The 21,388-nt window shown below is 43.8% G+C and overlaps 1 protein-coding gene across 3 annotated transcripts in view; it reads left to right on the top strand.

The window, feature by feature from the left end:
• LOC117418306 (major histocompatibility complex class I-related gene protein-like) overlaps positions 1 to 21,388 on the top strand; it is a 61,553-nt gene that overhangs the window by 19,432 nt on the left and 20,733 nt on the right. For all 3 annotated transcript variants that reach the window (XM_034031228.3, XM_059035685.1, XM_059035684.1), the window contains exons 2-3: positions 8,684 to 8,944; positions 20,851 to 21,123. In XM_034031228.3, the coding sequence (XP_033887119.1) occupies positions 8,684 to 8,944; positions 20,851 to 21,123 (534 nt within the window). The remainder of the gene's footprint in view (positions 1 to 8,683; positions 8,945 to 20,850; positions 21,124 to 21,388) is intronic.

Raw genomic sequence — 21,388 nt, 5'->3', positions numbered from 1 at the left:
ATCGCGGCTGATCGTAGAGGATGCAATAGAGTGCAATGTGAGCGCATCCACATCATGACTGGTGTTTGGAAGCAGGGCTGGGGAGTAGAAAGTAGATAACCAAAAGACATAGAGAAGACCGAGAGTGTAAATACTGAAGCTTCCATATCTCATGATTCATTTTAAAAGTACAGTATTAAATAGATGGATTTAACCTGAAATCCAGCGTGAGTTTGTAATTTTAGCCTAATTTACTGAGCCTTACCTGTAAGTTCTGAGTTTCTGATTAAAACTGGAGAGCTTGTATTTTCCACTTGTGCGTTGTGCTGGCGGACTCGGGAACACGTATCATTATACAATCTTGTTTAGGCTACATATTCTATCGCATGTGTTCTTTTGTGTTTGGAAAGTATCACTTAAACAGATGTCTAAATGTGTTTATTTTACAGAATTAAGGATTTTTTAAAATACTTTTTTCAATCGTTTTTGCATGTCATCGTTTAGGACTGCTTTTAGGTAATTATCATAAAAATAAACATTAGGTTATTGTATTTGTACTCCTTAAACAGGAGAAATAGTCCCATTGTTATTTTGCATCGTTATTTAAAACATTAACTTACAAAACGTGGGGTTCAATAAAGTAGCCTATATAACCTAACGTGTTGAGTGTTTAAAACCGTAGATAGTTCTAACTAAACTGTCGGATTCATTTGCTATTTTTTTCTAATTCATTGTAGTTTTATTTCACCTTCCATTATTTTTATTAATTTATTGTTGATTTACCAGGTTCTTGTAAATGTGTACATTGACAAAATACTTCTAAATGTAGCCTATATAGCTTTCATGTGTGACTGAGTACAGACACTTCTGCACTTGTCAAGTTCCTTCCTGATGTTGTCATGTGACTCCTCCTTGCTCACTGATTGGATACTTGACCAGGGTGATTGCATCCAATTGCATGAAAATACAGCCCGACTCGATAGCTTACGATCGCACCCGATTGCACGGTGCAATTTCAGTGCAATCCGATTGCATTCGGAATGCATGCGATCAGATTGCACCGAAATTGCATAGTGTATCGTGGCCTTTATATGTAGACCACCCCAAAACTACCTTTCCAGATGCAAGAAGATGTATTGGCTTGTCCTCATCAATTCTGATTGGCTTTTTGGGTCGTCTGCTTGGTATACCCTTTTATTGCTTTGGTTTTTGGCAGTATTGGTCCTATTCTACTAGTCACTCTAATCCATGGTACAAAGCAGAGCAAGACAAAAATCTAGAAAAGGTGCTACCCTTCAGTAGCACCTAGAGCTACTAAATAAACACTTTAGCATTTGTGATCAAATCTAAAAGTTAACATGTATTTTGACGTTAAAAGTAGACAGGTACAAATTATTCCAAACGTTAATGACAGGGATCATAAAGTACTCTTTTTATACAGTCAGCACTCGGGTATCCGTTACCCAGACAAACGTCAGTCGCTTTTTACCGCCCTTGTATTAAGAATAAAATCAATCTCCATTATATACATGTAACAAATTAATGCACTCCGTCACCAGATTTCTGATGCAAAGCCCATCTCTTCAGTGTTACAATTTATTTGAATATCCATCACAGCCCACATTTTTTTTTTGCTCGCTGCATGCCAAATCAGTGTTTTTATTGTGCAGTTACACAGCGCTTCCTCCAGTTTCACCTGATGGAAGTGCAGCCAAAACAAAGAGAACGAGACAAGCTACGGTAATGTAACAGTTAATCATTAACCGTTAATCATAACAGTTTTAGAATCTGATCTTTAGTTGTTTTTGTGCATTTTCATTTGCAAGTGAACTGTGACGTTGGAGCCTTATCGAGCACTATATTCTGCAATTTTGAATACTGACTTTGGATACTGTTAATTCTGGAAAAACAGTTTTTGTTTTGTTTTAATGTTTTGCTAAATTGCATTGCCTTTGACGTTGTATGCAGTTCTGTGCATTCATTTCATTTTGCTGTTGGGTCGTTAATGGGGAATTTTACATACTGCCACAGGCTGCCACCTCCGCAGTGAAGTCAACTCTTTTGTCTTAATAAAAAGCGTGCGCTGTGTAACTGCCTCCAAAACAAAAATCATTTTCTGTTGCAACAAAGCTGAAAACTATATTGATCGTTTTAGAGAATTAACGCAGGCAAATCTCTGTCGTAAATATAGGTTCCCTTTCAATTCAAAGACGACCACCAACGACCTTATATATGGGATATGCCTGCCCATTGGGTAGGTAATTGCTGAGCTCTCTATACCAGAGCTGCCCTTCCTGGGATGATGCACTCGGTCCCGCCTACTGAGGGATTAAAACAGTCATCTTGAGGATGCCATTTCTCTTTTTCTTTCTCAAGACGGTACGGTAAAACCTCTGTTTATCTGAGCATGTTGATAGAAAAGAGCTTCTCGAATCGAGTCGATTGTATTTCCCTTGCATTCGTGCTGAAAGCTGGCTCGCTGCTTTCCCCAAATCAACGACTCTGGAAAGACCGAGCCTTTTGCTGTTTGCTCTTTGTTCTCTGTCTGTCGTGTGTGAGCGACTGCCAGTGCAGTCACCCTCACGAGTGGTTGTCTGTTTCTTTCTTGAGAGTACACAGTTCCTCCACGGGGCTAGGCCTTGCCGCATCCCCGCTGTCGAGTAGACCCTGCCGGCTGCGTAGGCCTGCCCACCTCGGTGAGTCGGGCCTTGTAAACAAACAGCGTTCTCTCCCCTATCTTTTCTAAGGTTTTCTCTGTCCGCTTCGACTGGCCACCGCGGCTTCGGCCCTTGTGTCCCCCTGGTACACGCTACGCGCTGACTGGTGTGCGTGACTGCGTGGTTAGGGTAGGCACAATTGCATAGCTGCCCCCCGGTGCTTCGGTACCGCGGCACACGCATAGCCCTTGGTGCTTCGGCATCTCTGTTCGCAAGGTGCTCATTGCACACGGTGCCCAGCGCTACAGTGTCGGTGCACAAACACAGCACCGCACGGTACACGGTGCACATACTGCTCTCAGTACTATGTGCACACGGTGCTCAGTACGCGTGGTGTACTCGGTGCACACGGTGCTTGGCGCCCACTGCTCAATGCTACTGCAAGAACGCATGGTACACGGTGCTCGGTATGCACACGGTGCCCACGGTACTCGGTCAGCACAGTGCTTGGTATGCACGGTGCATGGTGTTCGGTGCCCTCCGCTACAGCGCTAGTTGGTGAACGCACGCCGCTGCACTATCAGTACTTGAGCGCCATTACAACCAGTGCAAGCGGTTTTCGGTGCACAGCCGATGCAGAACACCAAACTCATGTCAGGCAAGTCAGGGTTTCACCCCTGCACGGCCTGCAATGCAAATATCCCACAGGAGGATAAGCATACCATCTGTGCGCGGTGCTTGGGCATCCAACATGCCACCCTGGCCCTCGAGAGGGAGGTGGGCTGCAGTATCTGTGCAGCTTTTCAGCCCCGGGTGAAGGAGAATAGGTTGGAGAGGGCCACGAAGGCGAGTTCTGCGTCCTCGGAGGTGACCGTCGGCGGCTCTTGGAGCCCCAGAACCCCTTCTCCATGACCTGTCCCAGGACCCCCTGCCGGACATCCCCAGTGTGCAGGCCCCCTGTAGTCGCTCCCCATCTCCGCAGGCGAGAAGGGTGAAGCGTTATGAAGCAGGCGAGGGACATTATGGACCTCAAAGCCCAGATGGCCCAGTTCCTAAAGCTCTTGGCCAAACTGGCACCTGCAGCCCTGGTTACAGTCCCAGCTCTGTTCCAGCCCCAATTGCCATACCCCCCTCCCCCAGGGGAGATCAGGGTGGATGGGAAGAGGCGTCCCAGCTGGCGCAAGAAGACACGCTTTCTATAGGAGGGGAGCTCAAACCCCCTGCTGAGGAAGAACCTGGCTTCAAGGTAGCCTCGGAAGCCAGTGCTCCTCTGTTGTCTAGCTCAGTTTCGGCACTGATGGGACACGCTGCAGCCTTCCTGCAGGTTCCCTGGATGCCAGCAGCAGAACCATACCGGCCCGGTTTCCGGACACAGGCGATGGCTCCTCCCCCTCAAAAGTTCCCGGCCTTCCTGGACTTCATGGAGGAGGTATGCTTTTCCTGGGATTGTCCGGTCTCTGGTCCTAGCGTGTTAACAGGCCACACCGCTTGCCTCTCTAGAAGGCGTGCAAAAGCTGGGCCTAGCGGGGTTCCGTCCAGTAGACTCCAACATCGCGGCCCTGGTTAAGGCCCCGCCGGTGGGTGGGTTGGCTAGAGACCTGGCATGCCCGACATGCTCCGCTGGGTGCCCTATGGCATCGCCTACAGGGTACACCAGCAGCAAACAACTGGGTCCACCTGGAAGGCAGAGCGAACGCAGGATGTGACCAGCCCACACACCAGCGTCCCAGGAGGTGTTTCCAGGGTCAGTGTCCTAGACAGCCACCCCAAACTGCACCGCCGCAACCTCAGCAGCCCAAGCAGGGTCCCTGAAGGCTGGCAGCCTCAGACCCCCTTTTCGGCACAACAGCTGCAAAACTGGCGTGCTTGCACCTTGGACACCTGGGTGCTCGCCACCGTGCAAAACGGTTACGCGCTTCAGTTCCGGTTGGGACTTCCTCCCTTTTCGAGTTATCACAAATACTTTCATGACAGACTCTCTCCAGGCCTCGGTACTTCAGAAGGAAGTGGCCGCCTTGCTGTGCAAGTGAGCCATTCGTCTAGTAGACCCCACCTCCCGCGGAGAGGGGTACTACTTGAGGTATTTTCTGGTGCCCAAAAAAGAGGGTGGCTTTTGCCCCATCCTAGATCTGAGGCTCCTCAACGGGTTCTTTAAAAGAGAGGAGGTTCCAGATGCTGACTCACCATCACATTCTCCAGTCTGTCTGGCCGGGCGACTGGTTCACCACCGTGGACTTACTGGACACGTACTTTCACGTTCCCGTTCGTCCAGAGCACAGAAAGTATCTCCGCTTCTCTTTTCAGGGAAGCACGTACGAGTTCGCTGTGCTGCCATTTGGCCTTTCCCTAGCTCCTCGTACGTTCTCAAAGTGCGTAGACGCTATCCTGGCCCCCCTGCGACTGCAGGGGATCAGAGTATTAAACTATCTCGACGACTGGTTGATCTGTTCCCAGTCACAAAAGGGAGCAGTGGCCCACACAGCAGTTGTGACAGAGCATCAGGCGAAGTGGGGCCTCACCATCAACGATGCAAAGTGTCGGCTTACACCAGTGCAGTGCACAACGTACTTGGGGCTCCAGCTGGACTCCAGTACAATGTGTGCATACCTGTCGGATGACAGAGTTGCAGCTATTCGGGGTTGCCTCTCCCTGTTTCAACAGGGATCACAGGTCACCCTCCTATTGTGCCAGAAACTGTTGGGTCTGATGGCTGCAGCCATATCGGCCTTTCAGCTAGGTCTGCTTCGCATGCGGCCGCTACAAGCGTGGCTCAATGCGTTCCACCTCAATACCAAACGCGACAGACACTGTCGGCTGGTGTCTCCGGGTGCGCATTTCTTGGCTACCCGATTTCTTAAAGGCGCTCAGCGATTACGCCCTCCCAGGAGGACTGTTCTCCCCGAATGGAGCCTTAATATTGTACTGGAGGCTCTCACAAAAGCCCGGTTTGAGCTCTTACACGCCATAGAGCTGAAGTACCTGTCTATGAAGACAGCCTTCCTCTTAGCTATCACCTCCGCTAAGTGGGTCAGTGAGCTGCAGGCGCTGTCTGTGCACAGCTTCTGCATGTGTATTTGGAAGGATGGCAGCAAGGTGTTTCTGCGCACCAACCCTGCTTTCCTCCCCAAGGTGATCACAGACTTCCACATTAAGCAGTCTGTGGAACTGGAGTAATTCCATCCACCCCTGTTTGCTTCAACAGAGGATGAGAGATTGAATTTCCTCTGCCCAGTGCGGGCATTGAGATGCTACGCGCATAGGACAAGAGCTCTGCGTCAATCTGACCAGCTCTTTGTCTGTCGTGGGACCCTAGGACAGCCCCTCTCAAAGCAGCGTCTGTCACATTGGATTGTGGACACAGTCTCGACTGCGTATGATGGTGCTGTCTTGCCCCCATCTGGTTGGGTAGCTGCACACTCCACTAGAGGGTTGGCTACATCTTGGGCCCTCTTCAGAGGGGCCTTGATGTCCGATATTTGTACTGCGGCTAGTGGAGCTACGCCGCATACTTTCCAGGCTTTAATGTGGTAGATCCTGCCCTGCCTTCATTAGGCACAAGGGTCCTTGAGGGTGTAAGCTCACACCGCTAACCCTTGGGTTATGCGGTTCTGATGTGTCCCTCATATGCTGCCGTTCCTTCTCCCTCGCGACGGTTCTGGTATACATTATCCCATACATAATGTTGTTGGTGGTCGTCTTCGAATTGAAAGGGAACATTGGGTTAGTAGCTTATTGATCCCAGGATCTTATCAAGCAGCTTCTTGAAGGATCCCAGGGTGTCAGCTTCAACAACATTACTGGGGAGTTGGTTCCAGACCCTCACAATTCTCTATGTAAAAAAGTGCCTCCTATTTTCTGTTCTGAATGCCCCTTTATCTAATCTCCATTTGTGTCCCCTTGTCCTTGTTTCTTTTTTCAGGTGGAAAAAGTCCCCTGGGTCGACATTGTCAATACCTTTTAGGATTTTGAATGCTTGAATCGGATCACCGCGCAGTCTTCTTTGTTCAAGACTGAATAGATTCAATTCGTTTAGCCTGTCTGCATACGACATGCCTTTTAAACCCGGGATAATTCTGGTCACTCTTCTTTGCACTCTTTCTAGAGCAGCAATGTCTTTTTTTGTAACGAGGTGACCAGAACAGCAGAGGACCAAATATTGATCCCTGTGGTACACCACTGGTCACCTCACTGCATTTTGAGGTTTCTCCTCCAATCAGTACTTTTCTGTTTTCTACATGTTAACCACTCCCTAATCCATGTACATGCATTTGCTTGAATCCCTACTGCATTCAGTTTGAGGAAAAACTGAACGCAGTAGAATGCAGTAGAACACACATGTAATTCTACTTGTATTCACAATCTCATCTCATTAACTTACTCCAACAGTTTATCGTTCATTTTGATTGTCCTTTCACTATAACAAACCCCTCGATATAACTAACAAAAGGCTTGGACCCCAACAGGCTAGTTATAGCGAGGGTGTCCTGGATTTTGTTACGTTACCTGCAAGATAATCTTCAGGAACTTCATCCACCTTTTGGTCTCTTAAAAATTGACTAGGAGCAAAGAGTTTCAAAATAAATGCAATTACACTATTTTTTCCTGCATATCCCTGCCCTTTCCACTCCTTTCTATCTCTCGCTTCTGTTTACCACAGACTCTCACAAAAATGTTAGGACATTCCATAAACAAGAAATAGCATACTCCCCAGGAAGTTCAAATGCTGTTTTCCAGTTAACATCTGCCATGAGAACAGGTGGGTGGTGGCAACATCGAAAGCAAAAGTAGTCGTACGAGTATTTTCCCATAACAGAAAAATGCTTTAAAATAAAATGCTTTTCTTAAGTAATGATGATGTATTTGGCCATAAAATCTTCCATTGTGGTGAGAGTGCCCAATTGCTGTGTGGTTCTGCAAAGAAAAATGCTTATCACAAAAGCTTAACATAAAATAACAAATATACAAAAATGTGGGTGGTGTTCCTGGACCAGTATAGATTTATTCAAATATATATTTATATAAGAATTCAAACCATGAGTTTCTGTTTTAAATAATACAGCTGATTGATGCGTTATCTATAACCTGAGGATTATTTACATATTTTACTATATGTCGCAGCTCTGCAAAAGTTTTATGAAACCCAATTGTTTTGCGAGGTGCTTGCGATTATGAATCGTCACAAATCGCTTTTATGAAATGGGGCCCCAGAATGGCAAGACAGTTCATTACCTGTTTGTTTCCATTTAACTAGCTGGCAACAAGCAAAGGGAAAGAGAGCATCGCCCCCAACTACGAATAGCAGAAGGTGTAAAAATACAAAAATGTGTAGCAAAGGCATATAGAAATGTACTAAAAACTAGCACGATATGATGAACAAATTAACTGAAAGTTTATTTATAAAACTAGGCAATAATCTAGCTAGATTTAATCATAGAATACATTTGAGTGGTTTCATTTTTTTAAACAAATTGGATAGAATTGACCTAGCCAGGCTTACTGCCATTCATTTAAAATAAGGTGTGCGGTGACGTCACAGCACTGTGAGGTGATATGGTGAATGCGCTGTTTTAATAAACAGAGTGGTGAGTGAATTGTGAATGAAATGCTCTGATTTTCTTATTAGTTTTTAACTCTTCTCTCCACCTGTTCTCCACTCTCGAACACACAACCCCATGTGGATGAAAACTGATTATTTTTATGCAGCTGTACCGAGACTCGATTGCTAATCAATCATTCAATTGGAATCTCGGTACATCTGCACGGTAACTAATCGTGCTCCCCGTGCTTCCATACTAATACCCACTTTAATCTGCACGTGGAGTGATTGTGCAATCCCTGTGCCTAAATACAATGATACACTTTACATCACCTGTGCTACATAACCCACACTCTGTGCACCAATACCTACACCAACATATAACACAAAATACAGAGGGGCTGGGGCACCCTGCCCCAAGCACATATGGAGCAGTTACTACACACTGACACTGTTTTACTCTGCGGTTATTGAAATATGTCATTAATCCTCATTTGTATTCCTCTTCCAGGAACTCATTCACTGCAATATTTTGCAGTGGCGACCTCAGAAGGGACTGAGGTACCAGAGTATGTAGCTGTGAATATGGTGGATGATGTGCAATACTCGTACTATGACAGCACCATGAAAACACCTATCCTCCTGTTTGACTGGCTCAATAAGACTGGGGGTCGTGAGTTCTGGGCCAGACGTACTCGGTATATTCTTTATGGTCATGATGCCATAAAGTGGAGTTTGAGAAATACAGTTCAGCACTTTAACCATACTGGGGGTGAGTACAAACACACACACACACAGCCTTTTCTGTTAGCATTGCTAGAGACATAGGGACTATAGGACTGAGTACAGAGACACACACACACACAGCCTCTTCTATCACTGCTAGACACACAGGGACACAATCTGATTATTGTCATGGAATGCTGCATAAAACAGTTGAGGAAATTCAGCCTACATGACATAAAATGCATAGCTATGTAAATCCATATTTCACTATTTTGAAGTTGTGTTTTAAATCACTCTGGACTGTGTTGACAGACAGCTCCATTCTGAATTAATAACTTTGAAAGAATTGATTGCTGTACTTAACCGACCTGTGTACCAAACTGTATTCCTTTCATTGTTAGCCCTTTGAAATATTATGCCATAGTCCCTCCCTGTTGTTGAGATCATTGTCTAGAGTAGGGCCTCTGTGACAGCGAACCTCCCTTGGGTAAGAAAAAAATCATGCCCCCCTTTTTTATTTACTTGACAAACTGAAAAACAAATGTAATATGTGAAAATGCGCACTTATACACACACAACACACTGACCATTATAACCACGGTAAACGATAGTAAATGCATAGTATAACCATGGAAAAGCTTGCTAAGACTGCAAAAATATCGTGCAGAAATACTGTAGTAAACTTTTAGAAGGGGAGGCTGTGGATCCAAGCCATGTAAACACGATTTAAAAACTGTCACATTTTGTGCGCTTACATTTTATTGAAGTACCTGCTTCATGATGACAGCCTCCGCTGCTGCATGGGGCTCTAGCGTTTTACTCCTCTCTCCAGAAAACGATCCTGAATATAAAATCCCTGAGTGCAATATTTCTATGCACTGTACACTACAGAACTGCAAGGTTCTGCACAAGCCTTTTCAGCTGGGTGGGCCGTCTGGCAAAGTGGTTGTCACCGCTCGGCTGAAAAACCCCGATCCGCCCGTCTTGCAGATGCTACTGTGACTTTAACAATAAGGATTGATTGCGCTTCTAGCAGACTAGATCACTTGCACGTTGCTGTGTGGGGGGGGGGAAAAAAAAATCTTGGCACCACATCACAGCTGTGTTGCATCTTGACACAACATTTAACCAATCAGAGTTGAAGGGGCGGGTTTTCTGGGTTGAGCATTTCGAGAGGCTAAAATGTTAAATGACTGCTAAAAAAATAAGCAAAAATAGTGACAATTAATGTATACTTATGCAAGCAAGATATTTCAGTTTTTTTATTTCTTAAATATTTCCCAACATAAAACCAGTGTCACCTTACAATAATTGATTTTGAGTTTCAGTGTTTTAAAATAAAATATCAAACAGAATGAAATTTCAATGTACCATTTGTAATTCAGTAATATGAGAGAATTGGTCAGGGGTCTGAATACTTTTGCAAGGCACTGTATATGCTCTGAGCACACTGTTCAACTCAGGGGAGACATTTAAGGAGGACACAGATGTTTTGGACTTCTGTAGTGGACTGTTCGTGCACTGGCCTTGCAATATATCCAGACAATGTTTAAATCAAGAAAATCACACAGACTCGTTCAATTTGAAGTTAACGAATCAGAGTAGTATTAGTACTTCTGTTTATTAAATGCGTAATAATGGATCCAGTAGTTTACAGACCACTCCAGATCCCAGCTAACGGGCAGTCTGGGCAATCGAGTGCCTTCACAGATATAACGGCATTAATACTTCAATACAATTATGTTTTATCGCATGTTTTTTCACCACTCCTGTCAATATAAGTGAGAGAGAAATTCTAAATTATTCTTACCTTCCTGTATATGGAAGTGTAATTTGTAGAATATAATTTAAAGACAAGAGCTGTCATCAAAGGCAGAGGCTGCCAGATTCGCTCAAACACAACCAGTTTTTTCAGAGATCTTCAGAGCACGGACCACGCAACTTGTAGTTAGCAAGTCGAGTGATACTTGACTGGGGTCTTGCCTCGATTTTGTATAGAACTTTTTCTCCGCTTCAGACATCAAAAGTTTTAATTAAATTTAAACATTGATTTGCCTTGACAGCTCCCCTTTTTCATGTGAACAATACATTCAAAAACCCTGGTGACTCCTTTTCTAAAATGAATTGGTAACTCCTTTTTAAAATGAATTGGTTATGATCTCATGTTTCACCCTCTCCATTTCCAAACTGTTGAACTGATGTTATTTTTCTTTGTACCATGGAGTTCCTTAATGCTAAATAGAATATGAATACACAGTATATATAGAGAGATGTCTTTTAATACATAACACCTACTCTGTTTGATATTTCAACCTGGGTTTTAAAATATATTTTCCTCTTAACATCAAAACCATTCTTTTCAATTAGCGGGCTTTGTTTCATGTATAGATGTGTTTTAACAAAATAATACTGGATAAAGACTGTTTTAGAAAGTTCATGACACTTCTAAGTCTATAGTTGCAGATCCAGTTATTTGCACTTAAATCCAGGCTATAAAAACAGTTAAATATAATAGTCTCATGTTTGCTTTTCAACTCTTCAACTAAGCTTGACCTCTGTCTCTGTTTCAAAAAATCCCCTGTGCAAGCAGGTGTCAGACACCCTGTTTACCTGCCAAGGTTAGTTTTAAATAAGATGAAATTCTACTAAATAGGTCTAAAACCCTGTTATTTGTTCACTAGACTAGATGGCTAACACGATCCAGAGCTGCCGCTAACGGCCAGCACTAAACCCGGACAACAGCAACACTATTGTTCACATATTTGATTGTTTAGACAGAAATGGAAGATTTTAAATAGGCCTGTAGTTAAGAACATTGTGATCTAAGGTAGATTTCTTGAGTAGTGGTTTTACTGTTGCAGTCTTGAAAGAGGTAGGAACACCACCTGATAAAAGGGAGCCATTAACAATATTTAATGTCATGGTATTTATTTTGGAGAAAACTTCTTTAAAAAGTGGAGTAGGGATAGGATCTAACACACATGCAGTGGATTTCATCATCTTAACTATATTAGCCAGATGGATTTGACTAACCGAAAAACAATGCTCCAGATTGGTGGATTGGTTTAGTGCAAGTAGCATAGTTTGACACATCTGAATTTGGTACGCTGTTGAATATCCGATTCCTAATGTCGGTCATTTTTTTGTTAAAGTGGTTCATGAAGTCATTACAATTTAACAACGAGAGAGTGTTTGATTGGACAGACTCTGGAGGAGAATTAGTTAACTTAGCTATAGACTGAAATAGAGATTTAGGATTATTGTTTATTTCAGTGAGATTTGAATAATACATTGATCTTGCTGAGGATATATTTTAAAATATTATCTTTCCAAATTAAATAATGGACCTGAAAGTGTAGTAGCTCCATCTACTTTTTAGTTTGCGACACGTGTTTGTTCCTACGTGTTTGTGGCGGGGTGCCCAACCCTGTTTGTATTTTGTGTTTTATGTGGTGTGTTATTTTTGGTTGTATGTATTGGTGCACAGAGTATAAATTGGGCTGTGTAGCACAGGTGATTTAAAATGTATATTTGTGTTTAGGCACAGCGATTGCACTTCACATGCAGATAACATGTGCATTTGTATTTGGGCAGGGGTGTCACAAAGTAATTCATATGCAGACTGTGCCGAGATTCAATTGAATGATTGATTAGCAACCGATTCTCGGTACAGCTGCATAAGAGTCAGTGTTTCACACACACAGGGTTGGGTCTTTCGCAGTGGAGAACAGGAGAGAGAGGGGGAAGAAATATAAAATATAACAATTGTACTTCTTTGGGTTCGTCCACGGTCTTGTCTGTCTATTTATTGTGGCCAACATGCCGTTTGTTTTATGCTAGTGTTTTGTTTAAACGTCATATTTGTTCATTTATTAAACTCGCGCATCATCAGTGCTACATTTACCCCATTGCTGTCTGTGTTTTTTCCAGGTCTGACATCACCACACAAGCCATCGTGTCACAGTGTTGTGTTAAACCATGGGGAGAATCTTTTTTTTATACCCACTTTCTTAATTTTATAAGGTGCAGTAGTATCTAAGGTGTTTGTTAGAATATCATTATAATTTTCCACTAGCTCAACTGATCCTGAGTAAAAGAAGCGGACAATGCTTCCAAGAACTTGTCAGTAGTTGATGAATTGAGAGATCGAGTTTCAATGCATCAAGCCGGGAGTTTTATAGAACTAGGTATTAATACTTCAAAAATAATAGCAGAGTGACCTGAAACTGTAAGATCAATGATGGCCAAGTTCTGAATGTTTAGGCCATGACAGATAACTAAATCTAGAATAGGGCCCGTAACATGTTGATTGAAACCAAGGGACTCAAGCAATATCATAAAATCTCTTCCAAGGGGATCTCGTTCTACATCAACATGTACATTAAAATCGCCTAGCACCACACTCTTATCATGGTTATCAGCAAGCGTCGATTTTAAAGGTTCACCAAATTCAGATAAACAAAAAAAAGACAATTAAGTCTTGGAGGAAGATAAATAACTGCAACCTGAATAGGAATTTGGCTACAAACCACAAAAATTTCAAATGATGGTGTGACAGGGTGGCTGGGCGGTGACGTCAAGGCAGAAGCAGGAACTAAACAAACTGACACCAATACTGCAGTTTCCAAACAAAAAGACACGGCGGCGCAGTTTTATTTAAATACAAAAATAAATAAAAAGTTAAAATAGAAAGACTGCTCGCAGAGCAAAATAAATATTTTAAATAAAACAAATCACAAACACAAAATAATAAATACAGGTCAGGCTGGGCAGTCGCTGTCACTGTTCCTGTATATTTAAGTTTTGTTTTCTCTCTCTCCTCGCTCTCTCTCCGCTCCTCTCATACACCCACCACGAGTGCAGCGAGCTGCAGGCTTTTATATCGTGGCCGAGGGGTTTAACTGGCTAGTAATTATTCTATTACCCCTCGGCCACAATCTGCACAAGTTTATTAATTAAACTGTTGTGGATGGGAAGTCCCATCCACAACTACTAAACAAACTAAAACACACGGCTATGCCGTCAAATGAATTTCTAAATAAATACAAACACAGTAATAAATGACATGGTGCTTCACCATCATATAAATACAATAAACTACCGCCCTGCTACATATCCCCCCCCACCCCTTGTGCAACGCACACTTGGCCCCAATGGCCACCTCCCCCCTCAGTCTCAAAGTCCCGGAAGAGGGGGAAGCAAGGTGTTTCTGGGGGTGGCCATGGTGGAATGTCCTCCACCCCCCACTTCGTGGCTGGCAGCTCCCCTCCGTGGGGCTCTGGCCACAGTGTTTCCTGCCGCATGGCAGGACTGGTAGCGACCCCAGGCGAAGCAGAGCCGGCGACGACCCCAGGTGAAGCAGGACCCTCGGCGACCACAGGTGAAGCAGGACCTTCTTCGACCCTAGTAGAAACAGAGCTGCCGACGACCCCAGGCGACGGCAGCAGCGGCGGACCCTCGGGAGGCGTACTCGAGAGGGGAGCCCTTGGCCATGGAGGCGGCAGCGGGAGCTCCACTTCTCCCTCGTACCCTGTAACTGGTGCGGAGCAGCAGGCAGCCCCGGGCGGTGCGAGGCTGGCATCCCCGGGAGGTGCACGACAGGACGGCAGTGGTCCCTCAGGAGGAGACGGTGGCAACGGACCCTCTGGAGGCGATTGCAGGAGGGGAGCCAGGACCAGTGATGGTGCTGAGGTTGGCCGTCTTCTCAGCAGTGGCGACCCGGCGGTTTTCCCCCTTGCTCTTCTTAGCAGCCTATGCAAGGGCAGCTGCGGACCACCAGCATCTTGTCCCGGTCCGTCCTGTTTTGAAGGGAGAGGCAGCTCCTGCTCCTCTCCCTCGGGGGGGGGGGGGGGGGTGGGTTGTGTTGGTGGTGGTGGTGGTGGTGGTGGTGGAGGCAGAGGCAGCTCCTGCTGCTCTGCTCCTGGCGAAGGCGGCAGGGGCGCCTCCCCTTCTGGCTGCGAAGGCGGGGGAACCAGCAGGCATGCTCCTTCTGCTGGTGGCGGTGATGGAGGCGGGACCAGCAGGTACTCTCCCTCTGCTGGCGGAGGTGGGACCAGCAGGTACTCTCCCTCTGCTGGCGGAGGTGGGAGCGACACACAGTCCTCCCACGGAGGTGGAACCAGCAGGAACTCGCCCTCTGCTGGTGGATACCTGGGCTGTGGATGCACCGACTCCCCCCTCTTGGGCTGTGGATGCACCGACTCCCCCCTCTTGGGCTGCGGACGCTCGGACTCCTCCCACGCCATGTCTGTGTCCTGGAAGACCTCCAGGCAGTGGTGCTCCTCATGCCCGTACCACATGCAGTTGGTGCACTCCTCTTCCTCTCGTTCCTTCTTTCCTCTCTGCCTCCTCCTCCTCACCTCTGTCTGCATCTCTTCCTCCTGCCATATGGGGAAGATGCCAGGGGAAACGGCTGCGGCTGTTGCTGCTGCAGCGGCTGTTGTCTCCTTCTCATCCTCCTTCCCCTTCTCCTTCCTCACTCTCCTTTTCTCCACACGTAAGAAAAAACGGGAAAATCTGCAGTACCCTACTCTGCCTGTGTCCAGGAGGCGCTGCCACCACGTGTGACAGGGTGGCTGGGCGATGACGTCAAGGCAGAAGCAGGAACTAAACAAACTGACACCAATACTGCAGTTTCCAAACAAAGACGCGGCGGCGACGTTTTATTTAAATAATACAAAAATAAATAAAGTTCAAACAGCGAAACACTGTGCTCGCGGAGCAAAATAAATATTTTAAATAAAACAAATCGCGAACACAAAATAATAAATACAGGTCAGGCTGGGCAGTCGCTGTCACTGTTCCTGTATATTTAAGTTTTGTTTTCTCTCTCTCCTCGCTCTCTCTCCGCTCCTCTCATACACCCACCATGAGTGCAGTGAGCTGCAGGCTTTTATATTGTGGCCCAGGGGTTTAACTGGCTAGTAATTATTCTATTACCCCTCGGCCACAATCTGCACGAGTTTATTAATTAAACTGCTGTGGATGGGGCTTCCTATCCACGCTACTAAACAAACTAAAACACATGGCTACGCAGTCATAAATAAATTTCTAAATAAATACAAATACAATAATAAATGACACGGTGCTTCGCCATCATATAAATACAATAAAATATAACAATAATACATTCTTGGTAATACATTGTCACAGATTTTTTTTACACAGCTCTCTATGTTTTCCAACATTCTGATCGAACCCCTCCTATTTGGGGGCAGACCATCTTTCCTAAAGAACCCAGGCCTCCCCCAGACACTATCCCAGTTATCAATGAAACCCAGATTGTCAGAGGCACACCAATCTGCTAGCCAGTTATTGAGAGAAAGCAGTCGACTAAAAGCTTCATATCCCCTTTGAACAACAGGTAGAGGGCCTGAAACAATAATATTCTTGCCTAATTGTTTTACTTTATGGACAAAGTAATTTAAAATGGATATTGAGACTCAGATTCTCAATCTGTCATTAGTGCCAACATGGACAATTACAGTGGATGCTTGTTTAGGGTTTTCTACAACAGTGGGCAGAAATATCAAAATATTAAACTCTAGCATCTGGGAAGCATTGAACAAAAATGTTCCGATTGTATTTAAATACAGTACGAAAATTTGACAACTCCTTGTTTTATAAATTGACAAATCAAGGGCTGATGGCTCGGGCATCGAACAATAATCGTGGCACTGCACTGCAGAAGTACAGTCCATTTATTCTTCTGGACTCTGTACTGGCTTTTCTCTTCAGTCCTTTGGGTCCTCAGTCCCACAGAGCCTTTGGGTCGGCAAGGAGCAGAACTGGAACAGCTCCTTGATGCAGCCTCTGATGGCCTCCTAGTTTTGGTTCAATCAGGTCTTTCTTAACAAAATGTGGACTGCAAACTTTGGGGCGTTTTAGTGACTGAATTTCTCTCTTCAAATATTTGTAAGCCAAATTCCTTATCTCTTCATGCACTGGAAATGCATGAAAACTTACTGATGAATTGTACCGTGCTGAAGCAGAGCATTGGGGGACACTGCAGTGATCACTACCATTTCCTTCTCATCGCTGATAATTAAAAGTTTTCACAGTTGTGCCTGAAGTACAACTCCTCCTCATTCTCTCAGCAAGTTATTACTTATTTCTTAGCAGACGCCCTTATCCAGGGCGACTTACAATCGTAAGCAAATACATTTCAAGTATCACAGTACAAGTAATAATACAATTAAGAGCAAGATAAATACAATGACTTTGGTTCAAGCAAGTACAAGTGTGACAAAATACAATTCAATAATACAGCAGATAACAGTGTCAGTGATAGTTACATCAGGATATGATTAAATACAAAATATTACAGATTAAACACTTGGCAGATTACAGTACTCTGAAGTACAGGATTAAATGCAGTAAAATAGGGGGCAGATAAGAGCAAGTAAAGCGCATTTAAGGAAGGGTGATAAGTGTCCCAGGGGAAAAACAGAGGAGTTCTACAGGTGCTGTCTGAAGAGGTGAGTCTTAAGGAGGCGCCGGAATGTGGTCAGGGACTGGGCAGTCTTGACATCTGTAGGAAGGTCATTCCACCACTGCGGAGCGAGGTTGGAGAAGGAGCGGGCTCTGGAGGCAGGGGAGCATAGAGGAGGTGGAGCCAGTCTTCTAGTGCAGGCGGAGTGGAGAGGTCGAGTGGGGGTATAGGGAGAGATGAGGGTCTGGAGGTAGCTGGGTGCAGTCTGGTCAAGGCATCTGTAGGCTAGTACAAGAGTCTTAAACTGGATGCGAGCGGTGATCGGGAGCCAGTGGAGTGAGCGGAGTAGTGGAGTTGCGTGGGAGAAGCGAGGCAGAGAGAACACCAGACAGGCAGCGGAGTTCTGGATGAGCTGGAGCGGACGTGAAAATAAAGTGATAAATCTTTGTAAATCGTTGAATAAACATCAGACAAAATGTAAACCGGATTTCGAATACGCCGCTCGCTCGCCAGAGCTGAGATACCGGTATAGCTGAAACGTGACGTTGTGAGCTGCAAGTAGCCTGTTATTACCTGGCCACTGACCCCAGAAGCATTCTGGGAAATGTAGTATTGGTCTCCCTACTTAAACGATCAGGACTACATTTTCCTTTTCCCAGTAACTTCAGTATTATTCTGGGTCCTATATACCGCAGTAATTCTTCTCCATACTTTCTCACATGGTATCTCGTTCTTTGGTTGCGTACTAGGCACATGCAATTGGAGTGGGTGCTATATAGACCATAGGCTGCATAATATGGAAAAGTGGCCTGGTGTCAGTCTAGGGCAGTGGTATTCAATTACATTCTCTGCCAGGTAAGGCAATGTCCAAACCTTGGGGGGCCACAGGGCGCTCATGATGTGCATAGTGGTGGGGGGTTGTTTAAATGTTCATGAAAATCTTACTATCCAATCACACTTTACATACAGTAACAGAACGTTGCACTGCTACACTTGCACCAATCAACTAATACATGTCAGAAATAACTACTGACAATATTCAAACGACATCTTGCAAATAAATAATTAGACAAATCCCAGTGTAGTGCTATTAAGACAGCATGTTATTAATTTTAACTATATTAAAACTAAAACATTTTCTGAATTACTGCTCAGCAAACATTTCAAGTTAAATAACAAAAACACATCAATTATTGATCGCTTTATTTATGTTGTATAAGCATCTTATTAAGCGCCTGATTAAAAGTGTCTAAATATGCATGTTCTAACTCCAATGTGTTTAAATGTAAATGAAAAGTTTCTAAACATTTTTTTTCTAAGCCAAAATAAAGATTATTCAACAGGCTTGGTTTCTTCAGCCAATTTTCTGTGCTGCATTGCTCATTTTTCCTAAAAATAAAGAAAATGTAGACATATGCACTTAAGTTTTTCATGCATTTCTATAATAAAACCAAACTGTTTCTCATTTAAAAACATACAGCAGCCCCTCTCAACTTCCCAAGCCTTTCTATATTAAACTGGAGACACAAATCTGGTGTTTTGCCAGATTTAAACAAAGTTATTTCTCTGACAACAGGTCAAGCGTAATAGGTTAATCAATCATATAACTTAATACAATACCCAAGCTAAAGTGAATTAACGTATTTAAATCAAATAAATACAAAAACTACTTTCACTGCACAATTCCCAGCTAAATCTATCCAAATTAAAGTGATTTCCAATACTATTCATCCTAAAATTATATGTAAAGAATAGGTTGCGAAGGCTTTACTTTGCTCCACTGAATTAACTATAAAGCAGAGGATGTCAAACTTAATTATACACTTTTTCATGTGTGTATTTCAGGCAGAAACAGTACAAAAGTAGAGATCGCTTTTTTTTTTTTTCCTTTTTTTGATCTCTGCCATTGTAGTTTCTTCGCAATAAACAAAGTGGCAAATGACACATTTTCATGAAGTAATAGCGTTACTGGGGTTTACTTGAGCTTTCTTTTTAGCTGTGCACGCACATTTAACTTAAACTCTTCAAAAAATAAATGTGGAAAAGGGGGTGTTGTACAAAGAAATTCCATTTATTACTTTTCTCATAACAGAAAATATAGGATCACAGCAAAACAAAGTTGATCACTATACGTAACATTTACCTTGCTAGTTTGGCCAGTGTCTGGAAAGTGTGAAGCACTTTCGAGTGATGTGCATTACCTGCATCTGTATCCCCTGATTGTGACTCACTTGCCAAATCTGAAGCATCACTGTGTTGTTGTTTTTTCATGTTAATCCCACACATCACTTGCCATTTTAGACAGACGTGGATTTTTGCCTCCGAATGAATGTGCAACAATGTTTGTAAAATTATTCAGATAATTTCTCCGCACTAAAGAAAACAATATTACTCCATACTGCTGTTTTCATATCGCACTACTAAAGCCTTCTGTCGTTGCTCAACCAATGAGGCACTGAGACTAAGCTAAGTGGGTGGAAATTTTTAGACCAATCAGCTGACTTGTTCCTGTGTTAGGTTGCCAAAAAAAAAAAAAACACTTGCTAGGGGACACAAATACCCTGTAGATAGCAGCGACCTTTCAATCTTGCATATGAGCAATTTCATCTTTTGTAATGGACCGCTGACGCTCGACGGGCCAAAAGGAAGGCTATTGCGGGCCACCAATTGAAGAACACTGGTCTAGGGCATGTAAACGCCCTGGACAGCAGTATAAAAGGTGCACATGTTGGGTATCTTTAAACTCGGGACACTGTCTTTTTTAAATCATTGGTAGAACTAAAGCTGTCATTCACAGGTCCAAATATTGTGAAAAACCAGTGATTTTTTACTACATACCGTGACGTGTCAAGAGGAAAATCTGACACGTCACAGCCAGTGCAATTGTAACATTTATTGTATACTTCACTTATTCCAATAGGCCACACCTTAAACATTACAGTGAAAAATAGTCTGTGAATAGGGGAACTATGTTGCTAATGCTACAAAGGGACCAGTGATAAGGTTACTTGTGCTAATAACAGATAAAGTAGATTTTAGCAACTGATAAATTGACTTGTAAATATTCAATACAAGTAATGCAGTGTTGCTTTGTCTCCACGTCTTCACGTTCAATGTTCAGAAGAGAAGAGCGGCACTCTTGGAAATGCCCTTGAAAGCTGCGGCAGTGACTATAGCAGTGAATGAAGTAGATTTCTTGATGGGCAACATGTGGATTGCAAGTGTTGCATATATTATCATATATTACAACTGCATGACTGACCACATTGCAAGAGCATATTCTATAAGGAGTCTGTTAACACATTTCTTTAATAATCCGTAAACATTCATTTAATAATCGTGGGTCAGTTGTGGGGCCACTCACAAGGTATTTTCATGCCACATTTGGCCCTTGGGGCTGCCTAAAGACTACCTCTTCAGCGTTCTCTGGAATGCCAGTGCTAACTTCTATATAAGAAAGCTTTACTTTTAACAGACGCTAATGTCTAGTTTGTTTTTTTGTCTTTGTGCGTTTACTCCAGTTCACTCCTACCAGGACATGGGTGGCTGTGAGCTGCATGATGACGGGACACGGCGGGCATATTCGGCTCACGCGTATGATGGGAAGGATTTTATTAGTCTTGATGTAGAGACCATGACCTGGACTGCTGCTATGCCGCAGGCTGTCTTTTATAAACACAAGCGGGAAGCTGACACAGCCTTCCAACAGACCGATGTGGGCTTTTATCAAAAGGAGTGTTTCCAGTCACTGAAGTGGTACATCCAGTATGGGATGGAGACCCTGCTGAGGAAAGGTAAAGTAGCAATCTCATCATATTCCTTGTTTTTAACTAATCAGATGCTATCGCAATGCATGTACAGATATTTTGTTTTTTTCCTTTGAAAAAAACTACCATTTCAGACACCATCGTCCGAGGCGTTTTGAAACCTGGTAAAAATGTAATCAAAATATAAAGTCAAAAATACATATTTAAATATAGTATAGTAATTGAAGAAGACATGCCATGTGCAATGTGTTTTTATTTTTGCTTGTATTTTCTTCCAGTGATCTCAAAACTC

The sequence above is a fragment of the Acipenser ruthenus genome, chromosome 13, assembly GCF_902713425.1.
Source record: "Acipenser ruthenus chromosome 13, fAciRut3.2 maternal haplotype, whole genome shotgun sequence".
NCBI classification, from domain to species: Eukaryota; Metazoa; Chordata; class Actinopteri; order Acipenseriformes; family Acipenseridae; genus Acipenser; species Acipenser ruthenus.
The sequence above is the reverse complement of the archived record's forward strand: the minus strand, read 5'-3'. Positions and strand labels throughout refer to the sequence as shown.